The 24,161-nt window shown below is 42.8% G+C and overlaps 1 protein-coding gene across 7 annotated transcripts in view; it reads right to left on the bottom strand.

Annotated features, from left to right (window-relative positions):
• Positions 1-24,161, bottom strand: part of ADAMTS9 (ADAM metallopeptidase with thrombospondin type 1 motif 9) — a 130,118-nt gene that overhangs the window by 76,263 nt on the left and 29,694 nt on the right. For 6 of the 7 annotated variants that reach the window (XR_004426037.1, XM_033141296.1, XM_033141299.1 and 3 more), the window contains exons 5-16: positions 23,640-23,723; positions 21,829-21,953; positions 19,738-19,778; positions 19,496-19,601; positions 17,628-17,774; positions 15,058-15,199; positions 12,029-12,136; positions 10,282-10,427; positions 4,244-4,425; positions 3,393-3,529; positions 866-983; positions 236-331 (exon numbers count right to left, since the gene is read on the bottom strand). Coding sequence is in view for 6 of the 7 variants with exons in the window: in XM_033141296.1 (XP_032997187.1) it covers positions 236-331; positions 866-983; positions 3,393-3,529; positions 4,244-4,425; positions 10,282-10,427; positions 12,029-12,136; positions 15,058-15,199; positions 17,628-17,774; positions 19,496-19,601; positions 19,738-19,778; positions 21,829-21,953; positions 23,640-23,723 (1,432 nt within the window). In the remaining variant the exon portion in view is untranslated. The remainder of the gene's footprint in view (positions 1-235; positions 332-865; positions 984-3,392; positions 3,530-4,243; positions 4,426-10,281; positions 10,428-12,028; positions 12,137-15,057; positions 15,200-17,627; positions 17,775-19,495; positions 19,602-19,737; positions 19,779-21,828; positions 21,954-23,639; positions 23,724-24,161) is intronic. The other variant, XM_033141297.1, reaches the window with a different exon arrangement.

Here is a 24,161-nt window from a genome sequence, read left to right as displayed (position 1 = left end):
AACAATGCATTTTATTAAATACTTCTGAAGGCATCTCTGGGTGAGTTTCCTCTAATACACATTTTTGCTACAGAACCATCAGGACTCAACATCCGGCACAGATGAACTTTGCATCAGATTACCTTTGATTTCTTTCCATACTGGAAGTCCTGCGTTAGCCTGATGGAAATGAAAGTACATCAAGAAAACAGCATGGTTTTGCCACTGCTAACTGCTAACAAGTGCCATGTCTTACCAAGGTAGTTATCATCTTCTGGTTTCCCTGAGTAACTATGCTGCCGCACATCGATATTTGTAGCACCGGCCGGTATGCGTATCACAGTGTTATAACCTGGGAAAATAAACTAGAAAGTCAAGCTTATCATGCATTTGTATCCTCTTGCTTTTCTTTTTTCTTTCTAAATCATCTTAGTAAAGGGGGGAGGAACCAACGTAAAAAACTGGAGTTGTATCAATTAAATTACAGTGGTACCTCGACTTACGAATTTAATCCGTTCCGAATGCACATTCGTAGGTCGAAAAATTCGTAAGTCGAAAAAAGTGATTTCCCCATAGGAATGCATTGGAAACGAAAAATTCGTAAGTCGAGTAAACCCCATCTAAAACCGCCAACGGGTGTCCTTCGGATGTCGAAAAATTCGTAGGCGTGCGGGCACTTTTTTCATTCGTAAGTCGAAAAATTCGTATGCCGAGTAATTCGTAAGTCGAGGTACCACTGCAGTTGTTTGGTGCGATCACGAAGTAGCAAGAAACTCACATTTCCGGTAGCTAAAGGGAATTCCTGCTCATTATAAGTGTTATGTGTTTGAGCGCATCATCCTGATGCTCTGCTGCCCGAGGAAAGTTTCCTGCGACCGATTCTTACCATAATGCACCGTGTTGAATGTCCCTGCAATGGTTTTGCACGACGAATTGTCACCGCCACACACGCCACACTTATCTCTCCTGGCTTTCGAATTGAGCACGTGATCACATCCAGCTTGCTTTAGAGAAAGAAAAGTTCAGAACTAGATTGAACAAATACGGATAACAGGATAGCGTTTAGCAGGGCCCCAAATTGAAAACATGCATCTGCCATCGAAGGCCTCCGACAGCCTCGCTCATTCTTTTCTTTTCCGACGTGCTCTGTTGAAGCTATAATTATAGCCATCTTCCAATTAGGACTTGAAAAAAACGAGTCTCTTCCAGGCCCGCCATGTGAAGAGCAAAACCACTCAGCGTGGCGGGGAAAGGAGGTGGAGGGGGAGAGCTAAGGAGCTGTGGGGGGGGGGGCAGGGTTACACCGTGGTTAAAAGTCACACGGACGTGGGCTAGGGTCATTATCAAAATGGCATTTATGTATTTATTAAGTATTTGTAAAATAAAAGCATACTGAGGGGGAGCATAAAAAGCATACTGAGGGAGCATAAAAGCATACTGAGGGGGAGCGCAGCATGCAGAGTTATAATAAAACGAGCAAAAGCATCAATTAAAGACATAATTAAAAATATCAATAAAACAGTAAGTAGATGCTGGTTGGTTAAAAGGGAAAATTCATATTGTGAAGGCCTGCCTAAACCACACGGTGAAGTGAAAATGCCTAAAAGAAGGCAGGGATGGTTCCTGTGGAACCACCATTGGCAGGGCCTGAACCTGCCACACTATAGTCCCGGTTCCCAGTGTAGGCCAGCTGAACCTGAGAGAAGTGGGGAAGCATCAGATGTAGGGCCATCAGAAGATCTCAGTGATCGAGGTTGGGCATAAGGAGTCAGGTGGTCCTTAATGTAAAGTTGCTTTTTTCCAGGCTTTGTATTTTAGCAATTGTTTTTTTCCTGTTTTAAATTGTTTTGACTGTGTGGTAGGTGGGGCAGGCTGGGTAAGGTGGGGTACACAGCACGGGTGGTTAGTGACTTGGCCATGTGCCAGACCTGAGGAATTGTGGTTGTCCTGTCAACCAGCCCTCGGGTCTGAGGCTGCTGTTGCTGAATGCAAAGTTGGCTCTGAGGTTGGCCACGATCTGATTGTGGATGAGGAGGTTGGTCTGGTCTATATCACTGAGACCTGGATAGGTGGGCAGGGTGGAGTTGGTCTCACCCAGCTGTAAGGTAAAGGTAAAGGACCCCTGGACGGTTAAGTACAGTCAAAGGTGACTATGGAGTTGCGGCACTCATCTCGCCTTCAGGCCGAGGAACTAGCGTTTGTCCACAGACAGCTTTCCGGGTCATGTGGCCAGCATGACTAAACCGCTTCTGGCGCATTGCAACACTGTGACGAAAGCCAGAGCGCACGGAAATGCCGTTCACCTTCCTGCCACAGCGGTATCTATTTATCTACTTGCACTGGTGTGCTTTCGAACTGCAAGGTTGGCAAGAGCTGGGACAGAGCAACAGGAGCTCACCCCGTCGCGGGGATTTGAACCGCCGACCTTCTGATCGGCAAGCCCTAGGCTCTGTGGTTTAGACCACAGCACCACCTGTGCCCACCTGGGTACTTAGTGTAGCTTCAGGGTCGGGGACAGGGAGTTGCTGTGGTAGAGGAAAACTCTAGTCAAATGCAATCAAAGACTGGTGAGGGTTCATAATCGAGACTACCTAGTGGCAGTGAAGAGAGCGAAGAAGGCAGGCACTCTCGGGGAAACTGATTTTCTACATCCATTTCAGTCAGGGGTTAGGTCCAGTTTTGGCACAGAAACTACAATCCTTTATTCCTTTGTATTAATGGTAGAGGAAGCAGCAAAATCTGTTATATGATTTAGATGCCAGAGGTTCTGTGGAGTTCATATGCCACAGATCCATTTTGGGAATGGACTGGCCTGTTTGTCCTGTCCAAAGTGGATTCTGTCTGGACTGTACGAAGCCTCCGTGTTCTGGCACAAAGCCAACACACAGGCATGCACCAGGGCCCCACAGCATCCATCCCTATCATGGTTATTATGTGGGGAATGAAACCTCACTCCTCATACACTTAAAACCCCTCATTATTTTGTGATTTGGGGCTTTGGCAAGACACACCAAATGTGGTTGTTAAGGCAGCTGGGTAATACAAAACAGAACCCTAAAGGGGATATATTACAGTCTAAAGCAGATAACAAGGCTCTTGGGTTTAATTTAAGATAAAGAGTATGGAATAGAGCAGCAGTGGGGAGCCTTTAGTCCTGATTAGGGCCCCCAGGCTTTCCCATTTGGCCCACAAAGCCATTTGGGACAAGTCATGCCCACGTGTCCTACATCTGATGTCGTATTTGCAGAGCACTATGCAGAAACTGGTCATCGTGAGCACAGGTGACTGAATGACTGGTGGCGCGCCCACCTGTGAAACCTGGAGGAAGGCACTCAGGATCCAACTCATGGAAGAGGAATGAGCTGGTTCCTCAAAGAGAGTTAGCCGGTTAAACCGAAAGAGGCTGTATTTACCCGACAAAGTCCTTGTACACAGATGTCATTTGTGTCTGGGCCACAAGGAGTGCCATCAATAACTCTGTCCCTGAGCTGATAATACGCCGTGTTTCCTGCCACTCTGCAGAAGAGCTTGCATCTATCTTTCATTAAAACTGCCAAGAAAAAGAAAGAAAAGAGAAAGAGAGAAAGAGGAGAAAATCAAGTTAATTTAGTGCTGGTTGTTTACTTTGTATGGTGAGAGAACACTCTTATTCACTCTCCCACAACTCTGTGCTAATGTCCCTTCCCTCACAGACCAACAATCAGATGCCAGCACCTCCTTGACCAAATGAGACACTCATTTGCCCAGCTGGGTTGCTCTCAGCTCAGTTGCCATGGCGGCAGCAGGCTTGTAGCGGTGATGGAGGGGCCTATGGCTGCAGGCCAGCTGGTAAAAGTAAGCTGGACAGTGGAGGCAAGGTTCCAGTGAAGAAGAGTGGTAGAAAACCATTGTGAGGTGACTCCCTTAGACTGTCATTTTGCAAGGTTGAAATCACTGTCCCTTGAAAATCTCTAGAGATATTGCCTGCATTTGTTTGACAGCCCCCCACTCCCAATATTGTAACTTGCTATTTAAATAATGTGGGGGAGCTTTTGTCAGAACAAACTAGCCCCGTGAATATCTTTTCTGTGGGGGCAGAGACGCCTCATGTTAAGGCGCGAATCAACCCTGGGGCTAGGAACAATACACTGAATTAAGCTGCAAGGTGCGTGTTCCTTGCATCTAGTCCACTCGAGGGCTTCATTTCCTTCATGGCAACTTCCCAGCTCCTGGACCCGGGCTCCCCCACCCCGATCTAATCGCTAAATTGTTTTGATATACTTACTTCCACTGTATTTTGGAACCCAACGCACATTAGGAGGTAGACCGTTAATGTTAAAATGCTTCCCATCGAAGACTGCACATTGCTCATCGCGGAAATCTTTCTTTTGCTTTGAACATGGTTCAGTGTTGCAGGATTTAAATTTCATTCGACGTCCCACACAGTATTTTCCACCATTTTTGGGTCTTGAAAAAAAGAGATAAGTATAGAGTTACAAATTATAACATTAATCAAGAAAACCCAACCCTTTCACACAACCCATCCATTTTTTGAAGCCTTGACTAGTTCTTTGATCCTTTCACTTCTTTCCAACTTTTAAAGCCCTACCACAATCTTGGTCGCATCAGACATACTGATAGCTGTGATGGTGCTTTGTCCCATGTGGCTTAAGAGACAAAGAAGAAGTGTTGTGCCCACTCATTCCTTGCTTCCTTCTCTTGTGTGCCTTAATGCCATACTTCCATGGTTTGTCAAACCAGAGTTTCTTGTTACATCCAAACCAGGAAACTGTGTTTTAAGCTCTTTCTAAAATCCTGGCTTGCAAATAAAAATCAAGCCAGGTTTGTAACGTAGGAAGAAATTCAGGGCAACGTTATCATAATCTTTCTATTGCCGCAAGCATTTCAGCTTGCCAGATGGAACAATACCCCCTCTCCAGGTGCTGTCCTGGAGCTTCTCCCAATCCCCCCAGAGCACAACACTTTTTCTGAGTCTAATAGGCCAGTGGTTCCTAACCATCCCCCTATGGACTGCTTGAAAATTGCTGAGAGTCTTGGAGGACCACTTAGCAACTTTTCTGCCTGTTGTAGCACTTACAATGCATTGTGCTAGGTACTGTATAATTTTAAATTGCATTTTTATTGCTTCTTTTATTTCTTATATATTGTGATTTAATGTATTGCAATTTGAATCCCATATGATTCAAATTATAACCCAATAAAATGAATGCATGAAATTAAAGCAGCAAGAAAAATCCATATTAAAAATCAATATGAATATTTAATGCAATGTCCCCTTCAGCCACAAATCCGCAGACCACTTGAAGGAAGCTCACAGACTACTGGTGGTCTGTGGACCAGTTTAAGAACACCTGCAATAGTCCATTGGATTGAGATCATTATGTCTGAACTGGTGTTGTATGGTCAGGATTTCTCAGCACAGAAGAAGATGAGCTATCTGAACTGACTTCAGTTCTCCAAAATATTTTTGCCACTTGTGGCAAACACAACCCACCAGCCTTGTATGACATGCCTACAGGAGCTAATATCTCACTGCTTGCCTAGACTGATATATATTACCAGGCAGGCCACACTGTGCAGGCTGGCTCCCTTGTTTCTGAAAAGAATTAGAGAGAGCTGCTTCGTTCTGATTATGAATCACTAACATGACCTTCCAGTATTATTATAAGGATTGATGAGGTAAGAACTGTCAAGCACGTGGGTGTTCTCCTTGCAAAACAAGTTTGCACACTGCATTTCATATGTGACAGCGCATACATACCACTCCCCAAGCGGAGATGATCTGTGCAGAATAAAATGTCACAAATAAAGCCGTGTTGAGACCAAGTCTCTTAATATGAAAATCTGGATTGAAAACAGTACACAATCTGCTGGACCATCTTGGATCTCAACAGATACTGCATGATCCATTTAATTCAAGAGCTAATTACGTGACTGGAAATATTCCCCCTCCCTTTATTGTGAAAAGCTAATAAGTTAATCCAAAACTGTTGGAAAGAAAATTAGACTTCAATCTTATGCCCACTTTCCTAAGAGTAAGCTATGATGAACTAAGTGGGATTTACTTCTGAGTAGGCATCGTTTTCCCAGTAGTGATGTATGGAAGTAAGAGCTGATCGCCGAAGAATTGATGCTTTTGAATTATGGTGCTGGAGGAGACTCTTGAGAGTTCCATGGCCTGGCAAGAAGATCAAACCTATCCATTCTTAAGGAAATCAGCCCTGAGTGCTCACTGGAAGGACAGATCCTGAAGCTGAGGCCACCCCATGAGAAGAGAAGACTCCCTGGAAAAGACCCTGATGTTGGGAAAGATGGAGGGCACAAGGAGAAGGGGATGACAGAGGACGAGATGGTTGGACAGTGTTCTCGAAGCTACCAACATGGGTCTGACCAAACTGCGGGAGGCAGTGGAAGACAGGAGTGCCTGGCCTGCTCTGGTCCATGGGGTCATGAAGAGTCGGACACGACTAAATGACTAAACAACAACAAGGCATGAACAGATTTTTTTTTTCTTCAAACCATTACACCAAAAACAAGTTTTTATGAGGACGGAACTTTTATTATTTGAAGAGAACAAGCAACAATGTATGGATTCCAATCCACACAAAACTGGGTTTGAAGGCTGCTCACAATAAGTTTTCAAGGCAATACTATTTTCCTGTGCAATTTTTGATGTCAGTGGTAACACACTGCGCGTATGGTACTGTCACAAACCGCAGGAAGCTGGGCTTTGCTGCCAAGCTATCATTCATCAGCTTCACGGTACCATAATGAAACTTCCTTTCAATCAGGATGTTGGGGTTAAAACATACTTACAGCTCTGAAATTGATTTTTTTTTCTTTTCCAAACTAACCCTTTACCACCCTAACAAATTTTATGACAGCTTTGAAGCTGTTAAGGCTTCGTACTACTTTTCTCAGCAGCAAGCAGAAACAGAGCTAAACCTGGCTCGATGTACTTTGAAGCGGAAGAAGTACCCACTGGCAGAAAGGGTATGTTCCCAATTAAGTACTGTCTCCAATATTGCCATGCCTTGTTCACAATTGCCATTTGGGACATCTCCTTTTCTTATACAATCAAATTCCATTCTTTTTTTCCCAATAGATATACGAAACGAAATCTTTTTATGCATTCAGACAGTTGGAAAGACTCTTGGGTTATCAACCCAAACTTTCTGCTCTACAGCGGGAAAATATAGGCAGCTGTAGTCAGAAGGTTTTCTAGACTCATCTTAAGCTAAGGGACCTGGCATGAGGGCAACATGAAGGGACAGGAGGTGACACAGAGTTCTGATTGTTTGTGTCAGGGAAACAGCGGGTGTGTGTGTGTGGAAGTAAGTTTGCCCGTGTACAGCCCTGGCACAACCTGTTTCTGCTCCCACTCCTGTGGCCGGAACACCAGTGCTAGCAGGCATTTCCATTTTATATACTAGGGGACCTCTGGGGGCGTTTACTGGTGGAGCTCCCTCGTTCAGTAGAATGGCCTTTATGCCAATTCCTAAGAATGTATAGCCCGGAGCAGCGCTTCCCAAACTTGGGTCTCCAGCTGTTCTTGGACTACAACTCCCATCATCCTTAGCTAGCAGGACCAGTGGTCAGGGATAATGGGGATTTTAGTCCAACAGCAGCTGGAGACCCAAGTTTGGGAAACCCTAGCCTGGTGGCGTCTCCAAGAAAGTACAGGATTGTTCCCTTAATTAAAAAAAAAAATACAAAAAAATCTGTAGCTAAAAACGCAGAAAGCAAAAAGTATTAAAAGGATGAAAGAATGCCATTTAAGAAAGTCCAACACAACAGACATCTCAGCTGTTAAAGTGAGTTTATACTTCTGCCATATTTACTGCAATTTTACTTTTACTGTTGAAATTATGATCATTCTTTTAATTGCTGCTTTTTATCGTTTTGCTGTGACGCTACCCTACTTGCCGGCTTGTGAATCAGTTGTGTCGAAGAGATGGGATACAAACAATTATAAACATACACGACGTATATGAGTGTCGACATAGATATGCAAACAGTGGTTGAGGCCAGTCTTGCTTTGCTGAAAGCGTGTTCCCCATGTGGCATCCAGTAAGTACACCAATCCCATCCATCAGTGGCTTATCTTAAGCCTTTTTTCTACCTTGGGGACTCAGCAGAGCATCGCGGTGAGATGGGGTCTGCTCTGCTCATTCCTTTGATTGCTATGAAAGCATAGTCTGCTTGCAAAGCCACTTACATCTTCTTACAAAGAGCTGGTCCGTGTATGTGTCAGAATAAATTATTTTTAAATAAAATAAAAAAGAACCACTGGCAGCAAAAGCTCAGGATAAAGCTGTAAGTGTCTTGGGCTTTACGAGCACCATCAAGTTTAATGGGGAGGCAGCACTAAGCCAGGGAAAAGAGGCTTCACTTGGCCTCCTCCTCCTTTTCTTCTCCCAGCTCACGCTTCGTACCATCGTCCTTCGACACGGCCAACTACAGGTGAAACTCGAAAAATTAGAATATCGTGGAAATGCCCATTTATGTAAGCAATTGTTTTCATTAGCTACTGGAGTTTAATATATGAGATAGACTCATGACATGGAAAGCGAGACATGTCAAGCCTTCATTTGTTATAATTGTGATGATTATGGCGTACAGCTGATGAAAACCCTGAAGTTGAAATTGTTAATTTGGGGTTCTCATCAGCTGTATGCCATAATCATCACAATTATAACAAATGAAAGCTTGACATATCTTGCTTTGCACGTCATGAGTCTATCTCATATATTAAGTTTCACCTTGTTAAGTTGAATTACTGAAAGAAATGAACCTTTCCACGATATTCTAATTTTTCAAGTTTCACCTGTAGGGATGAGTGAAATCTGCCAATTTCTATTTTGTTCCGTTTCTCGTTTTTCCAATCTTAAGTTCAGTTCCCAATATTTCCTCACCAGTTTGCAACTCCTTTTTCTTTTGTTTTTTAAAAAAACAGTATTCATGAAAAATCATCTGCAGCTTAGGGAGAGAATTTCTCCTAATGTACACATTGTTGTATGAAATTACGTATATTTCTCACAAAGCATCCCCAATATAACTTGTTTCCCCACTAATATGTGCATATTTATGCACACTCATTATGCATTTGTGCATTTCTGTGTACTTAACTTGGTTAGACAACCGCACTGCAAAATTCAGAGATGTGTTAACTTTTATAGATGGCTGTGGTTCGGTTAGCATGTTGATTCAGAAAGTCAGATTTTGCTAGGTTTGTCTTGTATATGTGAATGGAGTCCAATTTCTCCCTCACGTCTACTGCTATCCCACACACACACACACACAGCTCTTTATGAAATCTACTGGCATATGAGAATGAGAGCAGTCTATGGTTGCCCTTGTGAGACAAAATCACTTACAAGTATTCAGAAGTACTATTTGGCCCCAAATGAATATGACATTAAAAACAAACAGCATTTTAAAAGAAATTTGCACTCTAGAGAATTCCTGAAGTGGCTTCTGATTACATACATGCAAACACACACACACACACACACACACACAAAACAGTAAATTTAAAAGGAGTAACACAAACATTAAAACACAACAGCAAACTGAATTAAAAGACTTGAGAAAGTTCGAAGAAGGTATTTGACTGACACCAAAATTAGATCAGACACCATGTGACCCTCTCTTGTGGAAGAACATACAACAATTGACACATTACTTCTTCTCATTCTGCTTATTTGAGATCAGCCGTGATTAAAAAATGTCACTGTCAAATTGTATGACTTCCACAGCTGGAAACTGAGGGCTGAAATTTGCAACACAAAAGAAATTTGTTTTAAAGCGAAGTGACCTATCTGGCCACTTTCAGATTCATAAGCTGATCATAATACTGCTATGAATCAGACTGTGCATGTATCCAAATTCCGAGATGCAGCTTTCGTTCAAAAAAACACGCCAAAAATGAGTATTTGAAAGAAAAAGATGTGTATAGAAATGCGTGTTTTAGCAGAGGGTGTATTAAAAACATACAAAATGTGTATTTCAGAGTAAGAATACATATAAAATGCAGAGAATTTAAATGCAAAATAAGGATATAACGAGGATATACATATAACCGAGGGTTATGAAATAGGTTGATCCATCCATCCTTAAATGAAATACTTCCTTGTGATATAAGAACAAGACATTCTCACAGGTGATATCATATGGTTTACTACAGCACTAGAGGTATCAGCATTTAGCAACATTTTTTTTTTCATTTTGAGAGAGAGGCCAACAATGGCTGTTACTCTTTCATCAGTAAGCTTGACAGTTGGTTAGCACTCCTGTACTTACTCAGGCCTGTTGCATTCTCGAACAGCATTTTTTATGCCCCCACCACATGTTCGTGAGCATGCGCCAAAGGGACTCCATGTGCCCCATGCTCCGTCCGTCATGGATAACTCTCGCTCTCTGGGAACACAGTGACCGTATTTGCATTGCTACACTCCAGGAAGGGCAACAGAAAAAGAAAGCGTTTCACAACATTGTTTCATTGCTATGATCTGGATCCAAGCATTCTGAAATGAACCCTAGACACTAATAATAATAATAATAATAATAATAATAATAATAATAATAATAATAATAATAATTTATTCCCCAGCCACTCTGGGCGGCTTCCAACAAAGATTAAAAATACATTAAAATGTCACACATTTGCTTAAAAGTAGAAGTGGATGTTTTCAATGTTTTCAAAAAAGTAGAAGTGGATGTTTTCAATGTTCTCTGTCTGGTGCATGGAAGAAGAGAGGGGAGGGCACAACCTTGATGCTCATGTAGCAGGAAACTACAGTTTCCCATTGTATCTGAACCAGGGCAGTGAATTTATAATCAGTTTTTAGTTATGGATTAAGAAGCTTCCACTCCCATCAAATTCTACTGAAGATATGAATGAGGTTTGAATCTCTGAACAATGAAGGGCAATCAATCCGCTGAGGACAGTGGAGTGACAACTCCCCAAGTCATTGAGTTCTGCTCATTTGCTGATCCAGGACAAGAAGCGCAAGCTGTTACAGCTTCTGAGGAAAGCAGCCTGGCTGATTTTCTGATTACAGGTTAGATGTCACAGTGTGGAGAAAGAAAAGATGCATCTGCAGATCAGGCATGTTGAAAGAACCTCTTAAATACTGAAGGCCCAAAAAAGATGATGTAAATAACGGGGGTGGGGGGGGATGGAGGAAGGAGAGAGTGGCTTCATGTCTCTGCCCTGTCAAGCTGGATGCCCTAGGCACAATATGCTCCCCTTCTGAAAAGATCCTGCACCACTTATGTGCAACCACATCGCTCCCAGTGAAGGGGAAGCTCAGAGAATTTAAGAACGGCAGCATCAATTCCTACGCTAACCTTCTGCAAGAGCACAGAGGTTCTGCAGCTGTCAAAATAAAGATACACATGGCATCAATATAGACAGCGCTATCCCCAAAGAGGAACATCTTGCAGAACAGCTGCCATGTGCAGTGAAAATATTGAATAGCAATCGCGCTCCGCGCAGAACAGGCCGATTTGGCTTGAGAGAGTGCCTAGAACTCACACGACGCGGCATGTTTTACGCATGTTTGAGCCAGCAGTGAAAGGCGGAAGCCTCACTGGAGAAACTGGCGCAATCCAGTGATGGCAACTGCAGGTGAGTGCTACATCTCGTTGTGCTAATCAGCTGAATCTGAAATAATGCCGATTTAAAAACAACAACCATGGCATGGCCGGGCTTGAAATATTGTGTACAGTTCCGGTCGCCTCCCCTCAAAAAGGATATTGTAGAGTTGAGAAAGGTTCGGAAAACGGCAACCAAATGTGGTCAAGGAGATGGAGCAACTCCCCAAAGGTTACGGCATTTGGGGCTTTTTAGTTCAGATCGGGGTTTCCCAAACTTAGGTCTCCAGCTACTTTTGGACTACAATTCCCACCATCATCGAATGCCTCTAAAAGAGGATTAGGCAAATTCATGGAGGATAAGGCTACCAATGTTCCACGGCCATGCTTGGAAACATTACGGCTCATGTGTTTGGGGTTAGCAAGAAAGAGTAATGGAGCTGCAACAAACCTTGCCCTGGCCACATTCCGTCCCATCAGCCCATGGCGTGTGTTGAGTCCGACATCCTTTATGTGCTCCATCAGCATTGATGCACCAGAGTCTCCTGCACTGCTTCTGCTTAAGGGAGTTCAAATAGTCTCAGCATTACTGAACAGCCGACCCAACATACATCATAGCCCAGAGACATAGTTTAGATTATCTCCCTGGTGTTATTACCATCGTGTGTAAACAATGAACGTAATAAAGCAGGGGAAGATGACTCGGGCTCTGGTTGCAAATGCAGCTTTCTGTTCAAGTGCCTTAGCCATGGATTTCAGCGGCCGGGTTAGTAGCCAACAGCTCAGTCCAAACCAAAGATCCATCGGGACGGGAGAGTTTGGATTCAGTGGATCTTTGGTTTCCTGGCTCAGCTGGGACTTTGCTGTCTAAGACAGTGTTTTTCAACCACTGTTCCGCGGCACACTAGTGTGCCGCGAGATGTTGCCTGGTGTGCCATGGGAAAAATTTGTTTATTTCATTCCTATTCAAGAGAATTACTTTATAAATAGTCAATATAGGCACAGAGTCAAATTTTTTAACATTTTCTAATGGTGGTGTGCCTCGTGATTTTTTTCATGAAACAAGTGTGCCTTTGCCCAAAAAAGGTTGAAAAACACTGGTCTAAGACACTCACCCTGGCTCACCCGAGGCTCAGCCAGGGGATCTTAAAGCATTAAAACTTCATAAAGGGAGTTATTCTGGGGGCAGGAGAGAGCAAGGAGAAACTCACACCCCTTCAAAACACTTTTCAGCTTGGTTATGTGACCTAAAACAAACCCGTGTTGCAATAAGAACCAATCACAACAATACAAACACAACACGTAGGCTAATAGTTAGTAGAGAATATATAATAGAATAATGATATCATTTAAATTATAGAAACAAGCCAATCAAAATTCATATGTACAATATAACAGAGGACCGTCAAGCCGTGTGTTCAAAACAGATGTCTAAGGACAGTCTCACAATAGTCTTTCAAAAGTTTCAACAGAAGACGTCTCAAAAGGGCAGTGTCTCCGGAACGATACTACTGTTTCGTAATAGTCTTCGTCAGCTGGAAATAAGATACAAGGCATACAAACCTTGGCTTATTCCTATAATTTGAATGACATCATTATTCTATTATATATTCTCTACTAACTATTAGCCTCCGTGTTGTGTTTGTATTGTTATGATTGGTTACGTGACCTGGCAACCCAGCAGAACTCAAGTACGCAAAAAGGGTGGTGTAAGACACATCCCCCCCCCAATCCTTCCTGAACAGATTCTGGAACAGAGTTAACTTAAGCCACTGTTTACAAAAACAACCACCCTTAAACCAGTGCAATTTACACTAGACTATATCTTGGATTTCCAAACACAGAATTGCTCTGTTAGTATTCACACAGAGCAGCCTGCAAGTCAGATTATGGAAAGCTCGTGGGGAGGGGGGACACACCCTGCCAAATAAGAGTAAACCCAGGAATATTTCTGATTGTCCAGAAATGTGGCTGCATCATTGATATTAGCATTTAAATCTCTGACCCTCCTCCCCAGCAAAGTTCTTCCTCTGTGGGCGTTTTCTGTGGGGCACTACAGATCTCATATTCAAAGCCAGCTGTTAAGATTTTAAAAGCTTTCCAGAGCTTGTGCCCGTTAACAAAAGCTTTAAAACAGTGCAGCCCTGTTTAATAAGTCACGAAACAAGAAAACAAAATGGTCCCCAAATTATTAGCATTGTTTGAAGCATTAAAAAAAAAAAAACCCAGCAATATCATTTGTAGTATGGAGCCTCTGAAGTGTAGAGAGAAAAACAGGCTGGCAATCAGTTTACAATGCGACTGTCTTACATTCCAACTCTATTACTATTAAAATATGTGGATAAGCCATTTCCCCTCTGTGATTCCTAATTTGGAACAGTTATATAAAATGTTAAGTTCTTCCTGTAGCAGCATGCAGAACCTGCTCTAGGTGAGAAATTACTGATCTAAGCAGTGATTTCTGTGACATCAGTCCTTCCAAATCCTATCAGATTTCCCCTCCCTTCACCTGGCAAATTTAAAATTGGGCACAAGTTTTACCACATACTGTGCTTGTAGACTGAAGTTACCTAATATTGCCTGTAAGCTTAAATGTTGCTGCTCAAGCAGGCCCCACTCACACACCTACCCAGAGGCATCTCTCACATGGCTGTGGAATGAACATGAACAACCCAAATACATGGACTGGGCAGACTGCATGGATTTCCCCCCATCTGATCAGCACTCTCTAAGGAAGTAGGGTGCTGACTGGGTAAGGTCCACAAGTCTGACCCGACCCATTCATTGTGCTATTCAAACACATAAGGTATTTGCTATTGGTTTTCTTGCTGCAATTTTTATGATTTTAATGTTAGCACACAGTATTAGAATTTGAAATGTGATATCCTTGTAAAATTCCTGGAGTCATTTCATGAAGGGTGGTCTGTAAGTATTAATACCACTACAGTGGGACCTCGACTTACGAGCTCCTCGACGTACGTCGTTTTCGACTTGCGAATGACTTCCGGGAGAGAAAAAAATGGCCGCCGTTTCCGAATTTTTCGACCTACGAAGGAGAAGCGGCGGCACGATACCTCGACTTACGAGGTTTTTAATGCGGTTTTCTCGACGTACGATTTTTTTTTTTTTTGCCTCCGGAGATAGCACCCTTCGAGTTACGAAAATTTCGACCTACGAGGGCGCCTTCGAAACGCATTAATGTCTTAAGTCGAGGTACCACTGTATTACTATTACTAATAATAATAATACCACAGCCATGTGAGAGGATATGGGAAAGTGGTGTTTTTGTGTGTGTGTGTGTGTAAGACTCACACTGTAAAGCTTCGAACCCAAAAGGACTGAAAGGCTGCAATCTTTTTCAACAACAATTTGTCTCATTTAGGAATCTCACATACAAAACACATGCATGCATCTTATTCGAAATGTGCCTATCAGTATTTCATACACAAAGCAAGTTGTTGTTTTTTTAAGTGTTCTTACCATGTAGGGGCAAACCTTAGCTCCAGGCCCAAAAATTAACTCACACTGCTTATTGACATCATATATGTATCCTGGAAGTTGTTGAGGCAATGCGTACTTTCTCGGTGAAGGTTCATCAAGCAAACACTCCCCATAACCAGTGCTAGAATGAAAAGTGTGACATTTATCTCCATGGCTGCACTTGAGAAGTCGGTTAAGATCATTCTAAAAATCTCTCAATGGTTAGTGAATAGAGTATTATTAGCATGGAATAGTAACATACAGCATAAGGCCACTTAAGCTTAAAGGTAAAGGTAAAGGGACCCCTGACCATTAGGTCCAGTTGTGGACGACTCTGGGGTTGCGGCACTCATCTTGCTTTATTGGCCGAGGGAGCCGGCGTACAGCTTCTGGGTCATGTGGCCAGCATGACTAAGCCGCTTCTGCCGAACCAGAGCAGCTCACGGAAACGCCATTTACCTTCCCGCCAGAGCAGTACCTATTTATCTACTTGCACTTTGACGTGCTTTCGAACTGCTAGGTTGGCAGGAGCAGGGACCAAGTATTGGGAGCTCACCCTGTTGCGGCGATTCGAACCGCCGACCTTCTGATCGGCAAGCCCTAGGCTCTGTGGTTTAACCCACGGCGCCACTTAAGTTTACCAACCCTCAAAAAGCCCATTTATAAATAGAGCAATCTACTAAAGGACCACAGTCGTGCAATAAAGTTGCTTCACTGCATGATAACCACTTGCTCACAAAGACTAACAATTTTTTTAAATTTTCACATAATATTTCTTTAACTTATAGCAGTAGAGAGGGGTTTAAGAGCTGCACAAGGCTGTTTTCTAAAGGCTGGAACCAGAAGTTAAGTGAGAGTGGAAGGTAAAAATAGCATCCTACTGTTCTCTGTTCCCTCCCAGCTGCTCAACATACCCTATGAGGCCAACCCTCCCATCTAGCACTGCATCGTTCCACAACTGAAACAGAGAACCTAAAGGCAGTGTAAGCTGCCTCAAATCACCTGTCACCCTCTTATGCTGATGAGAAACTCTGCCTGAGAAAGAAACTTTGATTTCTTTATTATATAAATTACAAATGTACAGTTGCAGAGTTTGCCTTTTAGGGTTGAAGAATATTGCTTTTAGACTGGCAGAAAGCAAACAGCTGGCCGCTGTTCTCAAATGCATCTTAGTAATGTGCACCGTAGGGCTTGGAAAACTCGGAGGGGGGGGGGCGGAGCGAGGGGGAGAAGCTGCACACACCCCATACATTTAAAGCACATTTTCCTCCCTGCAAAGGAATTGTGGGAACTGTAGTGTGTTATGGGAACTGTAGCTCCATGAGGGGGTAAACTAGTCCCCAGGATTCTTGGGTGAGATATGCGTGTGTGCTTTAAAAGTATGTTGCATGCGCAGCCTCATGACATAATTTTGGCCTGTTTCCCACCTGCCAAATTTTCACATATGGAATCATCTTGGAAAAGCACCCTCATGTGGCACTCTTGGAAGAGTGCTGTACACATTCGAAGAAAGAGGATCAGGTGATAACCCAGTAATACAACCCAGTAGCTTATTTTCCTTCGGTGAGTTGCTGGATACAACACTCATGTGGGTTTTGTACTTCCGCCATCACTCATGGTGATTGTTCTTTATTGCCCACTTCTACAATTAAGAGTGTTTTGCATCACAAACCACTGAACCTCTTCATCACTCCTTCTAACTGCAAACTCAAGCGTTGACAGGATTATAGCCAAAATAAGGACACTGGGGGGGGGGACAAGAGGGAGGGAGGTATCTGCATGCTCAAGGGAACCCCAGAGGCTGTAGAAGTGCAAGAGAGCTGTAAGAAAGCCTTAAGGTGAAAAACACAAATAAGAACTAGGAAGGGCCCAATTAAGGACTGAGCATGCTCAACAGTTGTGGAGTGTTGAGTATCAGATGGAAAAGAAAAATAGAAAGGGAGACAGGAATTGAATGACCTGATCGAGGAGAGCAGGAACCTTGAACAGGAACACTTCCTTTAGGATTTGAGGATACACTACAAGGTTTTTTTGCTTGCAATCACCAGATTTTTCTCTTTTGTGGCTGGTACACTTTGCTTGTACCTTTAACACCCTTCCTATCTTTTGTTCTGCTCATCATGGAGAGCAGCACTGATCTCAATTGCTGCTGGCCATGATGTCAGATGCAGTCTACCTCTGTATACCATTTGCTAGGAATCACAAGCGGGGAGAATTCTTGGGTCCTGTTTGCAGGATTCTCGCAGGCATCTTTCAGGCTATGGTGAGAACAGGATGCCAGATTAGTTGGGCCTTTGGCCTGATCCAGCACAGCCCTCCTCTTGCATTCTTATTATTTTTGCCAAGGAAAAGTTGTGAGAATGAGGTATGAATGGACCAAGCGCCGGGACCTTTTTGATTCACAAACGCGTAATATGAGCAAACGAATCCGCAGTGTGCATGTAACGTATATTTGGATTCCAAACCTTCCCCCCCCCCGGTGCTCCTGCCCCCTCTGCTAAGCCATGCATTCATATCGAGGCAGCTTCACATAAACTCGGGAATCTATGAAGTAGTCGTTAAGGCTTTACTCTAGGAATTCTGTGATATATTTCCGGCTACATTTTGACCACATCCAAGGGTTGGTGTTGTAGTTCAGGGTGGGCGCCATCACGTGCTGCTGGTTTTTCCCTCCGTCTTCTTTGCACTTATTGTTGTCGTCGTGGGGCATGTTAAATCTGCAAGAGACAGCATACAGCGGCCAATGTGTTCAGTGCGAATTTTAAAAAGGCAAAGTTAAAACACCTGCAAACATAAGGGATTTCAGTGGAAGGGAGCCAAGCGCCTCGTCAACTCCACTACTTAGAACCGAGAAGCATTTCATTCAGAGAGCTCTGGGTAGGAATTCCGGAGCAAAGGCTTACAGAATAAACAGGGGTTTGTCCTAGGGCTGTGTTCAGAGATTACAGCCCATGTGAGGGGTCTTCTGCCTCATCTCCAAAGCAACCATTTCCAGTTCTCCATTGGCAAGCAAGCAATACCATTTCAGATGTTTTGGAGTTTCTGCTTTGGAAATCAAAGGCTGACTATATGCCAAACAGAGCGCGTAGGCACTCCATAGGTTTTTAAGTACGTAGTAAAGCAAGCTATGCAAATAAAATTTATTTATTTTTATAATTCTTGATGACACGTAACTAATGACATGGGGTGGTGGAGAAGGGAAGACATTTTGCATGCTTCACCACAAGGGGAGACTGTTATTTGTTGTATTACCCAATCAGAAGAAATCCAGAAAAGCAGAAATTTAGCAAAAATTGCCCCACCTTGTGGCAGGACAGTGTCACCAACTTTCCATGCGGCAACGTGCTCTGCTAATAAGCCTAGCAGCATCAATAGTGTAGTAAATGATAGTCTACAGTCACCCAACACCAAAAATTTCAGTATTCATTTTCTCACTTTTCAAAATATTTCCCACTACAGTATTTAATGCTCACACCACAATTTCAAACATTTGAGAAAACATTGCCTTGGACCCTAGCTCGCTCCTTCATTCACATAAGGGAGCAGTGTATGGATTTCTGCCATCTGGCAGGTTGAGTGGAGAGTTTGTTTCAACTCTGGTGGCTGAGAAGGAGGGAGTGTCAGAAGGGAAAGGAATTCATATTGATTTATATATATTAGTAACTCTGTATTAATCTAGCATTATTATATGTAACTGTTTATTTTTGTAATATTCTGTTGAAGTTGTCTGGTTTTGCTTCAGTTTTCTGTACACCACTTACAGGTGTTTTTAATAAATTAAGTGGTATAGAAATTAAATAATCAAATCAACTCTCCCGTCTATTTACAGTCCCCAGTGCCATATCAAGCATCATTATCAAGGGTCCCCCAGCTCCCTTAATCAGATTTTTGGGGAGGTCAGGGGGGATACAGAGGGGAGGGGAAGGCCCTGTTCTATAACTCTTCAGTTTACAAGGGGAAAGGTTGGATCCAAGCCAATACTGGCATATACAGTTGTAACTTGGAAGTCGAACGGAATCCATTCTGGGGGTCCGTTCAACTTACAAAGCGTTCAAAAACCAAATCATGGCTTCGGATTGGCTGCAGGAAGCTCCTGCAGCCAATCAGAAGCCACGGAAGCGCTGTCAGACGTTTGGGTTCCAAAAGAACGTTTGCAAACCAGAACAGTCACTTGCATGGGGATATACCGTATTTTCTGGCGTATAAGACGACTGGGCGTATAAGACGACCCCCAACTTTTCCAGTTAAAATATAGAGTTTGAGATATACTCGACCGCAGTTTCTCCACCTGGCGTATAAGACGACCCCCAACTTTTGAGAAGATTTTCCTGGATTAAAAAGTAGTCTTATACGCCAGAATATACAGTATATATATAGTTTACATATCTCTCTCAGTGCTGTTATTTTTAAATATATCGTATGTTTTTATAGAACATACACATGGCCAAGTTCATGTGCAATCGTAAAAGCAGTACTTAGTCCACTGTCTTCACTAATTGAGCAGCTCCGGTAAGGATCACAGACTGTACCCAATTCAGCCAGACCTGGAAAATCGAAAGCAGAACAAAAGAGAGAGAGAGAGAGAGTTTGCTCTCTAAATAAAGGCGCACACAACATTCTGTCAAAAACATGTTAACATTGACACCTTAAAGAGTAAAAGAAAAAGGAGATTAGGCTTACCTAAAGTATCACATTTGTCGTGAGCTCTACAAATATCCTGTCTGAAAGCAAAACAGACTTGATGCTTTTAATTTCCATGCAAGTTAGCATTCAGAACACACAATAATAAACATAACACCATTTAATTATATGGCTTTGGGTTTCTGGCTTGGCATTAATTTCAATATGTAGCCTGCCCAAATCCAAATGTTCAAGACGGGGATAATAGTAGATTTAAAAAGCAGGAATAAAAATCCAATTTGATTTTTCAAAGGACTATCATTAAGGCCTGATAATCGCACATTAAAATATTTTGCAGCATTATACTATAAATAAGAGGCATGAGTGCTCACTTTAATGAAAATTTCAATGCTAAACTCCAAGGCCCTGCGTTGGTATTTGACTGAGTGCTGTGCATTGCTCATAACCAGTAGCTATTTTAAACTAATAGCAGAAATGAAGAAGAAACCAAATGGGTCTTTCTATTCACTTTTTTTAAATGCGCTTTTTTATTGAGTAAAATTCAAACTGTGCAATGTTCTTAAGGTAGCAGGCAATGCTCCCCATCCACCTGGCATCTAGCCAGATTTGAAGTCATGGAGGCAGCTGCTAGCATCCTCTAACCCAGAGGTGGCTCATAATATTGAGGAAGAGCAATCTTCCCCAACTTGGTGCCCTCCAGAACGTTTGACCATACAATTCCCATCACTGCCCTCAGTCAGCATAGCCAATGATGCAAATTGTAGGCCAAAACCTCTAGATGGCATTGGAGCAGGCAGGACTAGAAATAAATTCCTACTAAAAACAGCTGATGTTTTTACTATCTTACGTCAGTGCTTCCCAAACTTGCGTCTCCAGCTGGTTTTTTGGATTACAACTCCCATCATCCCTAGCTAGCAAGACCAGTGGTCAGGGATGATGGGAATTGTAGCCCGAAAACAGCTAGAGACCCACGTTTGGGAAACACTGGATAGGCTGTGGTACTTTATTACAACGTTTTTACAAAGGCAAACACTTACTGCAATTTCCCCCACTTTGAATCTACAGCCAAGGCTCAATTAGGTCCCCATTTGAAATACACGACCACTTGTGCACGTAGATTTTATTTCTTTTTTCATTTCTGGTCCAGCTGCTTGTCCCCACCTACCCCACCCCCCAGGTGATGAACTGTGTTTTAAAACCCTAAACATCTAAAACATAGTGTGCAACAGGGAGGCTGTGAGAGCAACAATGAAAAGAAGATGTGCACGTGTTAGATCACGGCCTCCATCCACAGCTGTAGTGCAAATGCTTATGCATTCATAAAGCCACTTCCACCCCCAGCTTGAAATCCCTTCCGCAAGACCTCTCATTTTCAGAAAAGGAGAAAGCATCGCCTTTATTGCTAACTGGTGTGGATTAATAAGAAACTCCCATACATTGCAAACTTTGCACCAAAACCCCAGAAAGCCTCAGGTTTGAGTTCAGCCAACGACCATATGGATTGTATACTCTCACTCCAAAGAAAGAAAGAAAGAAAGAAAGAATATTGATCCCCTGGTAGGGATGGGCTAATTTCAGTTCCTCTCAAGTTTCTCATGTTTCTTGCCTTTCGTTCAGTTTTCCACATATCCACACCAGTTTTTAAATATATATATATATATATATTTTTAAAGCCCTCACGAAAATTCAACAAAATTCTAGTGCAAATTTGTAATATTTGCACGCAGCTCCCCCTGATGTAACACACATTTGTGTTTTGATGTCACTAATATATGCATTTTTATGCACCCACTACCATTCATGAAAACAGTACATTATTTGGCAGGAGAACTGAGCTGCACATTCTGAACGAAGGCTGTGCTTCGTTCACATTATCGTTTCCAAAAGGGGGAAAATTCAGTAGATCCGCCTTTAATTGCAAATTGAAATGAATCCCTGATGCCCCTACCCGTAGCCCTTAGAGCTCCTGTTCTCATCACCGCCAAAAATTAGACAGCAATATAATACCTTTCCCCATCATGCCTCAACATTTCCAATTATCCTATTGTCGCTCCATTGTGATCTGTAACATTGCATTCTAGTGGCAATTACAGAGAGGCCAAAAAATAAATAAATCTGCCCGTGACATACCTTGTCACCAATACAGCTGTGTCATGCTTTTGTGGGTGATCTTCGTTAGGGTGGTTTTGAGTCTGCTGCCACTGACAGAAGTTTTTTAGTGTCGCCTGAGCATTGTAAGATATGGAAGGGCCATCCTAGGTATAAAGAAAACATGTCAAAGGATTAGGACTTTCTATCCTCCCCAGTTCCCATCCCTCCATCTGCAGTGCCTTTTATTTATTGACCATTTTATTTTACATTTATGGGCCACCTTTCTACCTGATAACATGTCTCAGAGATGGACGACTGCAGGAAAGAACACTGAATGTAGTCATCAGGAAAACAGCAAACCATCTCTCTCTGCTCAAAAGCATTCAGCACCGGCATCCTACTTGTGGATTACTTTCAAATTCCTAATGACTTTCGATAAGGTAGCAGCGTTGTTGTTTTTTCCCACTCTTCCCCTCCTCCAAAAACATATTAACACTATTGTGAGACTGGTGGGTGCTGTAAAATTAAAATAAAAAGCCCTCTTCTCCCCATGATATGCCCCCACCCGCTCAGTAATATAGCAACAAAACAAAAACACGGCAAGTGCAGTGAGAAAGGGTGTGTGTGTGTTCCTTCTGAAATCCGCAGCAGGAATACGAAGCTCTGTCTAGGTTGTATGGAACCCTGAGCAGGAACTGCTTTGCTAGGAAATGGGAAAATACTGCAACAGCTTGTTTAGCAGGGCAGCATTCATTTGCACAGATTGGGGGTGCTTCCAGGTGGGTGATTAATTGAGGAAATGGTACCCCTCGTGCATACATGTTATATATATATATATATATATATATATATATATATATATATATATATATATATATATAGTTATCCCTATTTCAGTTGGCCACTGAGAAGATCAGAGGCAGAGGAGCTGTGTTGGGGAGGGAGCTCCCTGGCTCCAAGCTCATGAGGAGTGTTGAGGATCTTCCATGTGCTGCTGCTGTTTGAAGAGCACCTTTCAGCATACAAGGCACAGATGGTTCTTTGTCACTCTCCTGGAGACAGCAAGATGTTTGGACTCAGTTGGATGCCATTTTGAATCAAGATGACTGAACTGAACCTTTCAAAACCTCACTGATCTTAACCAAATTGGGCAGGATGGCTCCTGTGACCAAGGAGCAGGTTTCCATCTACGTTTGGATGCAACTAGACACAATTTTGAAAATCAAGATGGCAGAGTCAATCTTTCAAAACCACACTGATTTCAACCACAGATTTCAAAACTATCCTGAATTTTTGGCTTCTCAGAATTCTGAGCTACATTGTACACAAGGCTGCTGGTAATAAATAAGTGGGAATGTTTCTGCCATTGCAAATAGCGGGGGCAAGGCCCCCTGATTCTGACCGGGATTGCAGCAGTGGCAAAGAGTTAACTCCCACCCCCACCCAAGGATATGGATAAATCTCCTGGAATTATCCCAGTCACACAAGTGTGAATTACATCGTTAGGGAAGGGCGATTGCTCAGTGGTAAAACATCTGCTGCATGCAGAGGCCACCGGTTCAATCCCCAGTACAGCTGGTAGAGAATGCTGTCCGGAACTCTAGAAAGCCACTGGTGGTCCATGTACACAAATCTGTGGGCCTCTGAAGTTGAGACAAGCTTGCCCCATACTGCCTGCCACATACACCCAACTTTCAGCAATAAAAATCTCAGCAAGGTTTCGGTAAGGGCATGTCATGTTTTTTTCCAGTTTTAAAGCATTTAAATGATCAAAAATAAGACGTTCCTAGAAATATGTCCAGGTGAGAAAGAGAGTGAGAGAGAAGAAGAACGGGGGAAGGTGTAATTACCTGCTCATTTTGTATGACCTCTAATCTCACGATAACAATATTAATTAAATTTCCAATACTTGGGTCTTTATATATAGAAGCTACCTGCATAAAAAAGGATAAATTTTGAAAAGTTAACGTTAACACTATACAAGCAAGCAAATAATTGACTCTCTTTGAAAAAACAAAACAAAATGCCTGTAGTGTAAAAAGCTACAGCTGCTGGCCTACAGCTGATTAAATCTTGACCTTGGGAAGTACGTTCTGTTAGCGACATATTCTGAGAGCAAGGAAGGGGTGGGAGACCTCACACCTATAGGCCAAATGCAGCCCTGCGGGTCTTCTTATCTGGCCCTTAGAGGTCTTCCTGGGCCCTGCTGATCACCACACCTTCCTCAGTATCTTCTGCCTGGCTAGGATGTAGCCTTGATCCCCCATAACTCCTCTTGTTGCCCAGATGGAGGATGGAGGCAGGTATGTGTTTGCAGAGAAAACTCTGGCCTGTTGCACAAAGCCAAGAGTCACATCTTTGGACTCCAGGTT

The sequence above is a fragment of the Lacerta agilis genome, chromosome 2 (genome assembly GCF_009819535.1).
Source record: "Lacerta agilis isolate rLacAgi1 chromosome 2, rLacAgi1.pri, whole genome shotgun sequence".
NCBI classification, from domain to species: domain Eukaryota; kingdom Metazoa; phylum Chordata; class Lepidosauria; order Squamata; family Lacertidae; genus Lacerta; species Lacerta agilis.
Note: the sequence above shows the minus strand (reverse complement) of the source record. Positions and strands in the feature narration are given on the sequence as shown.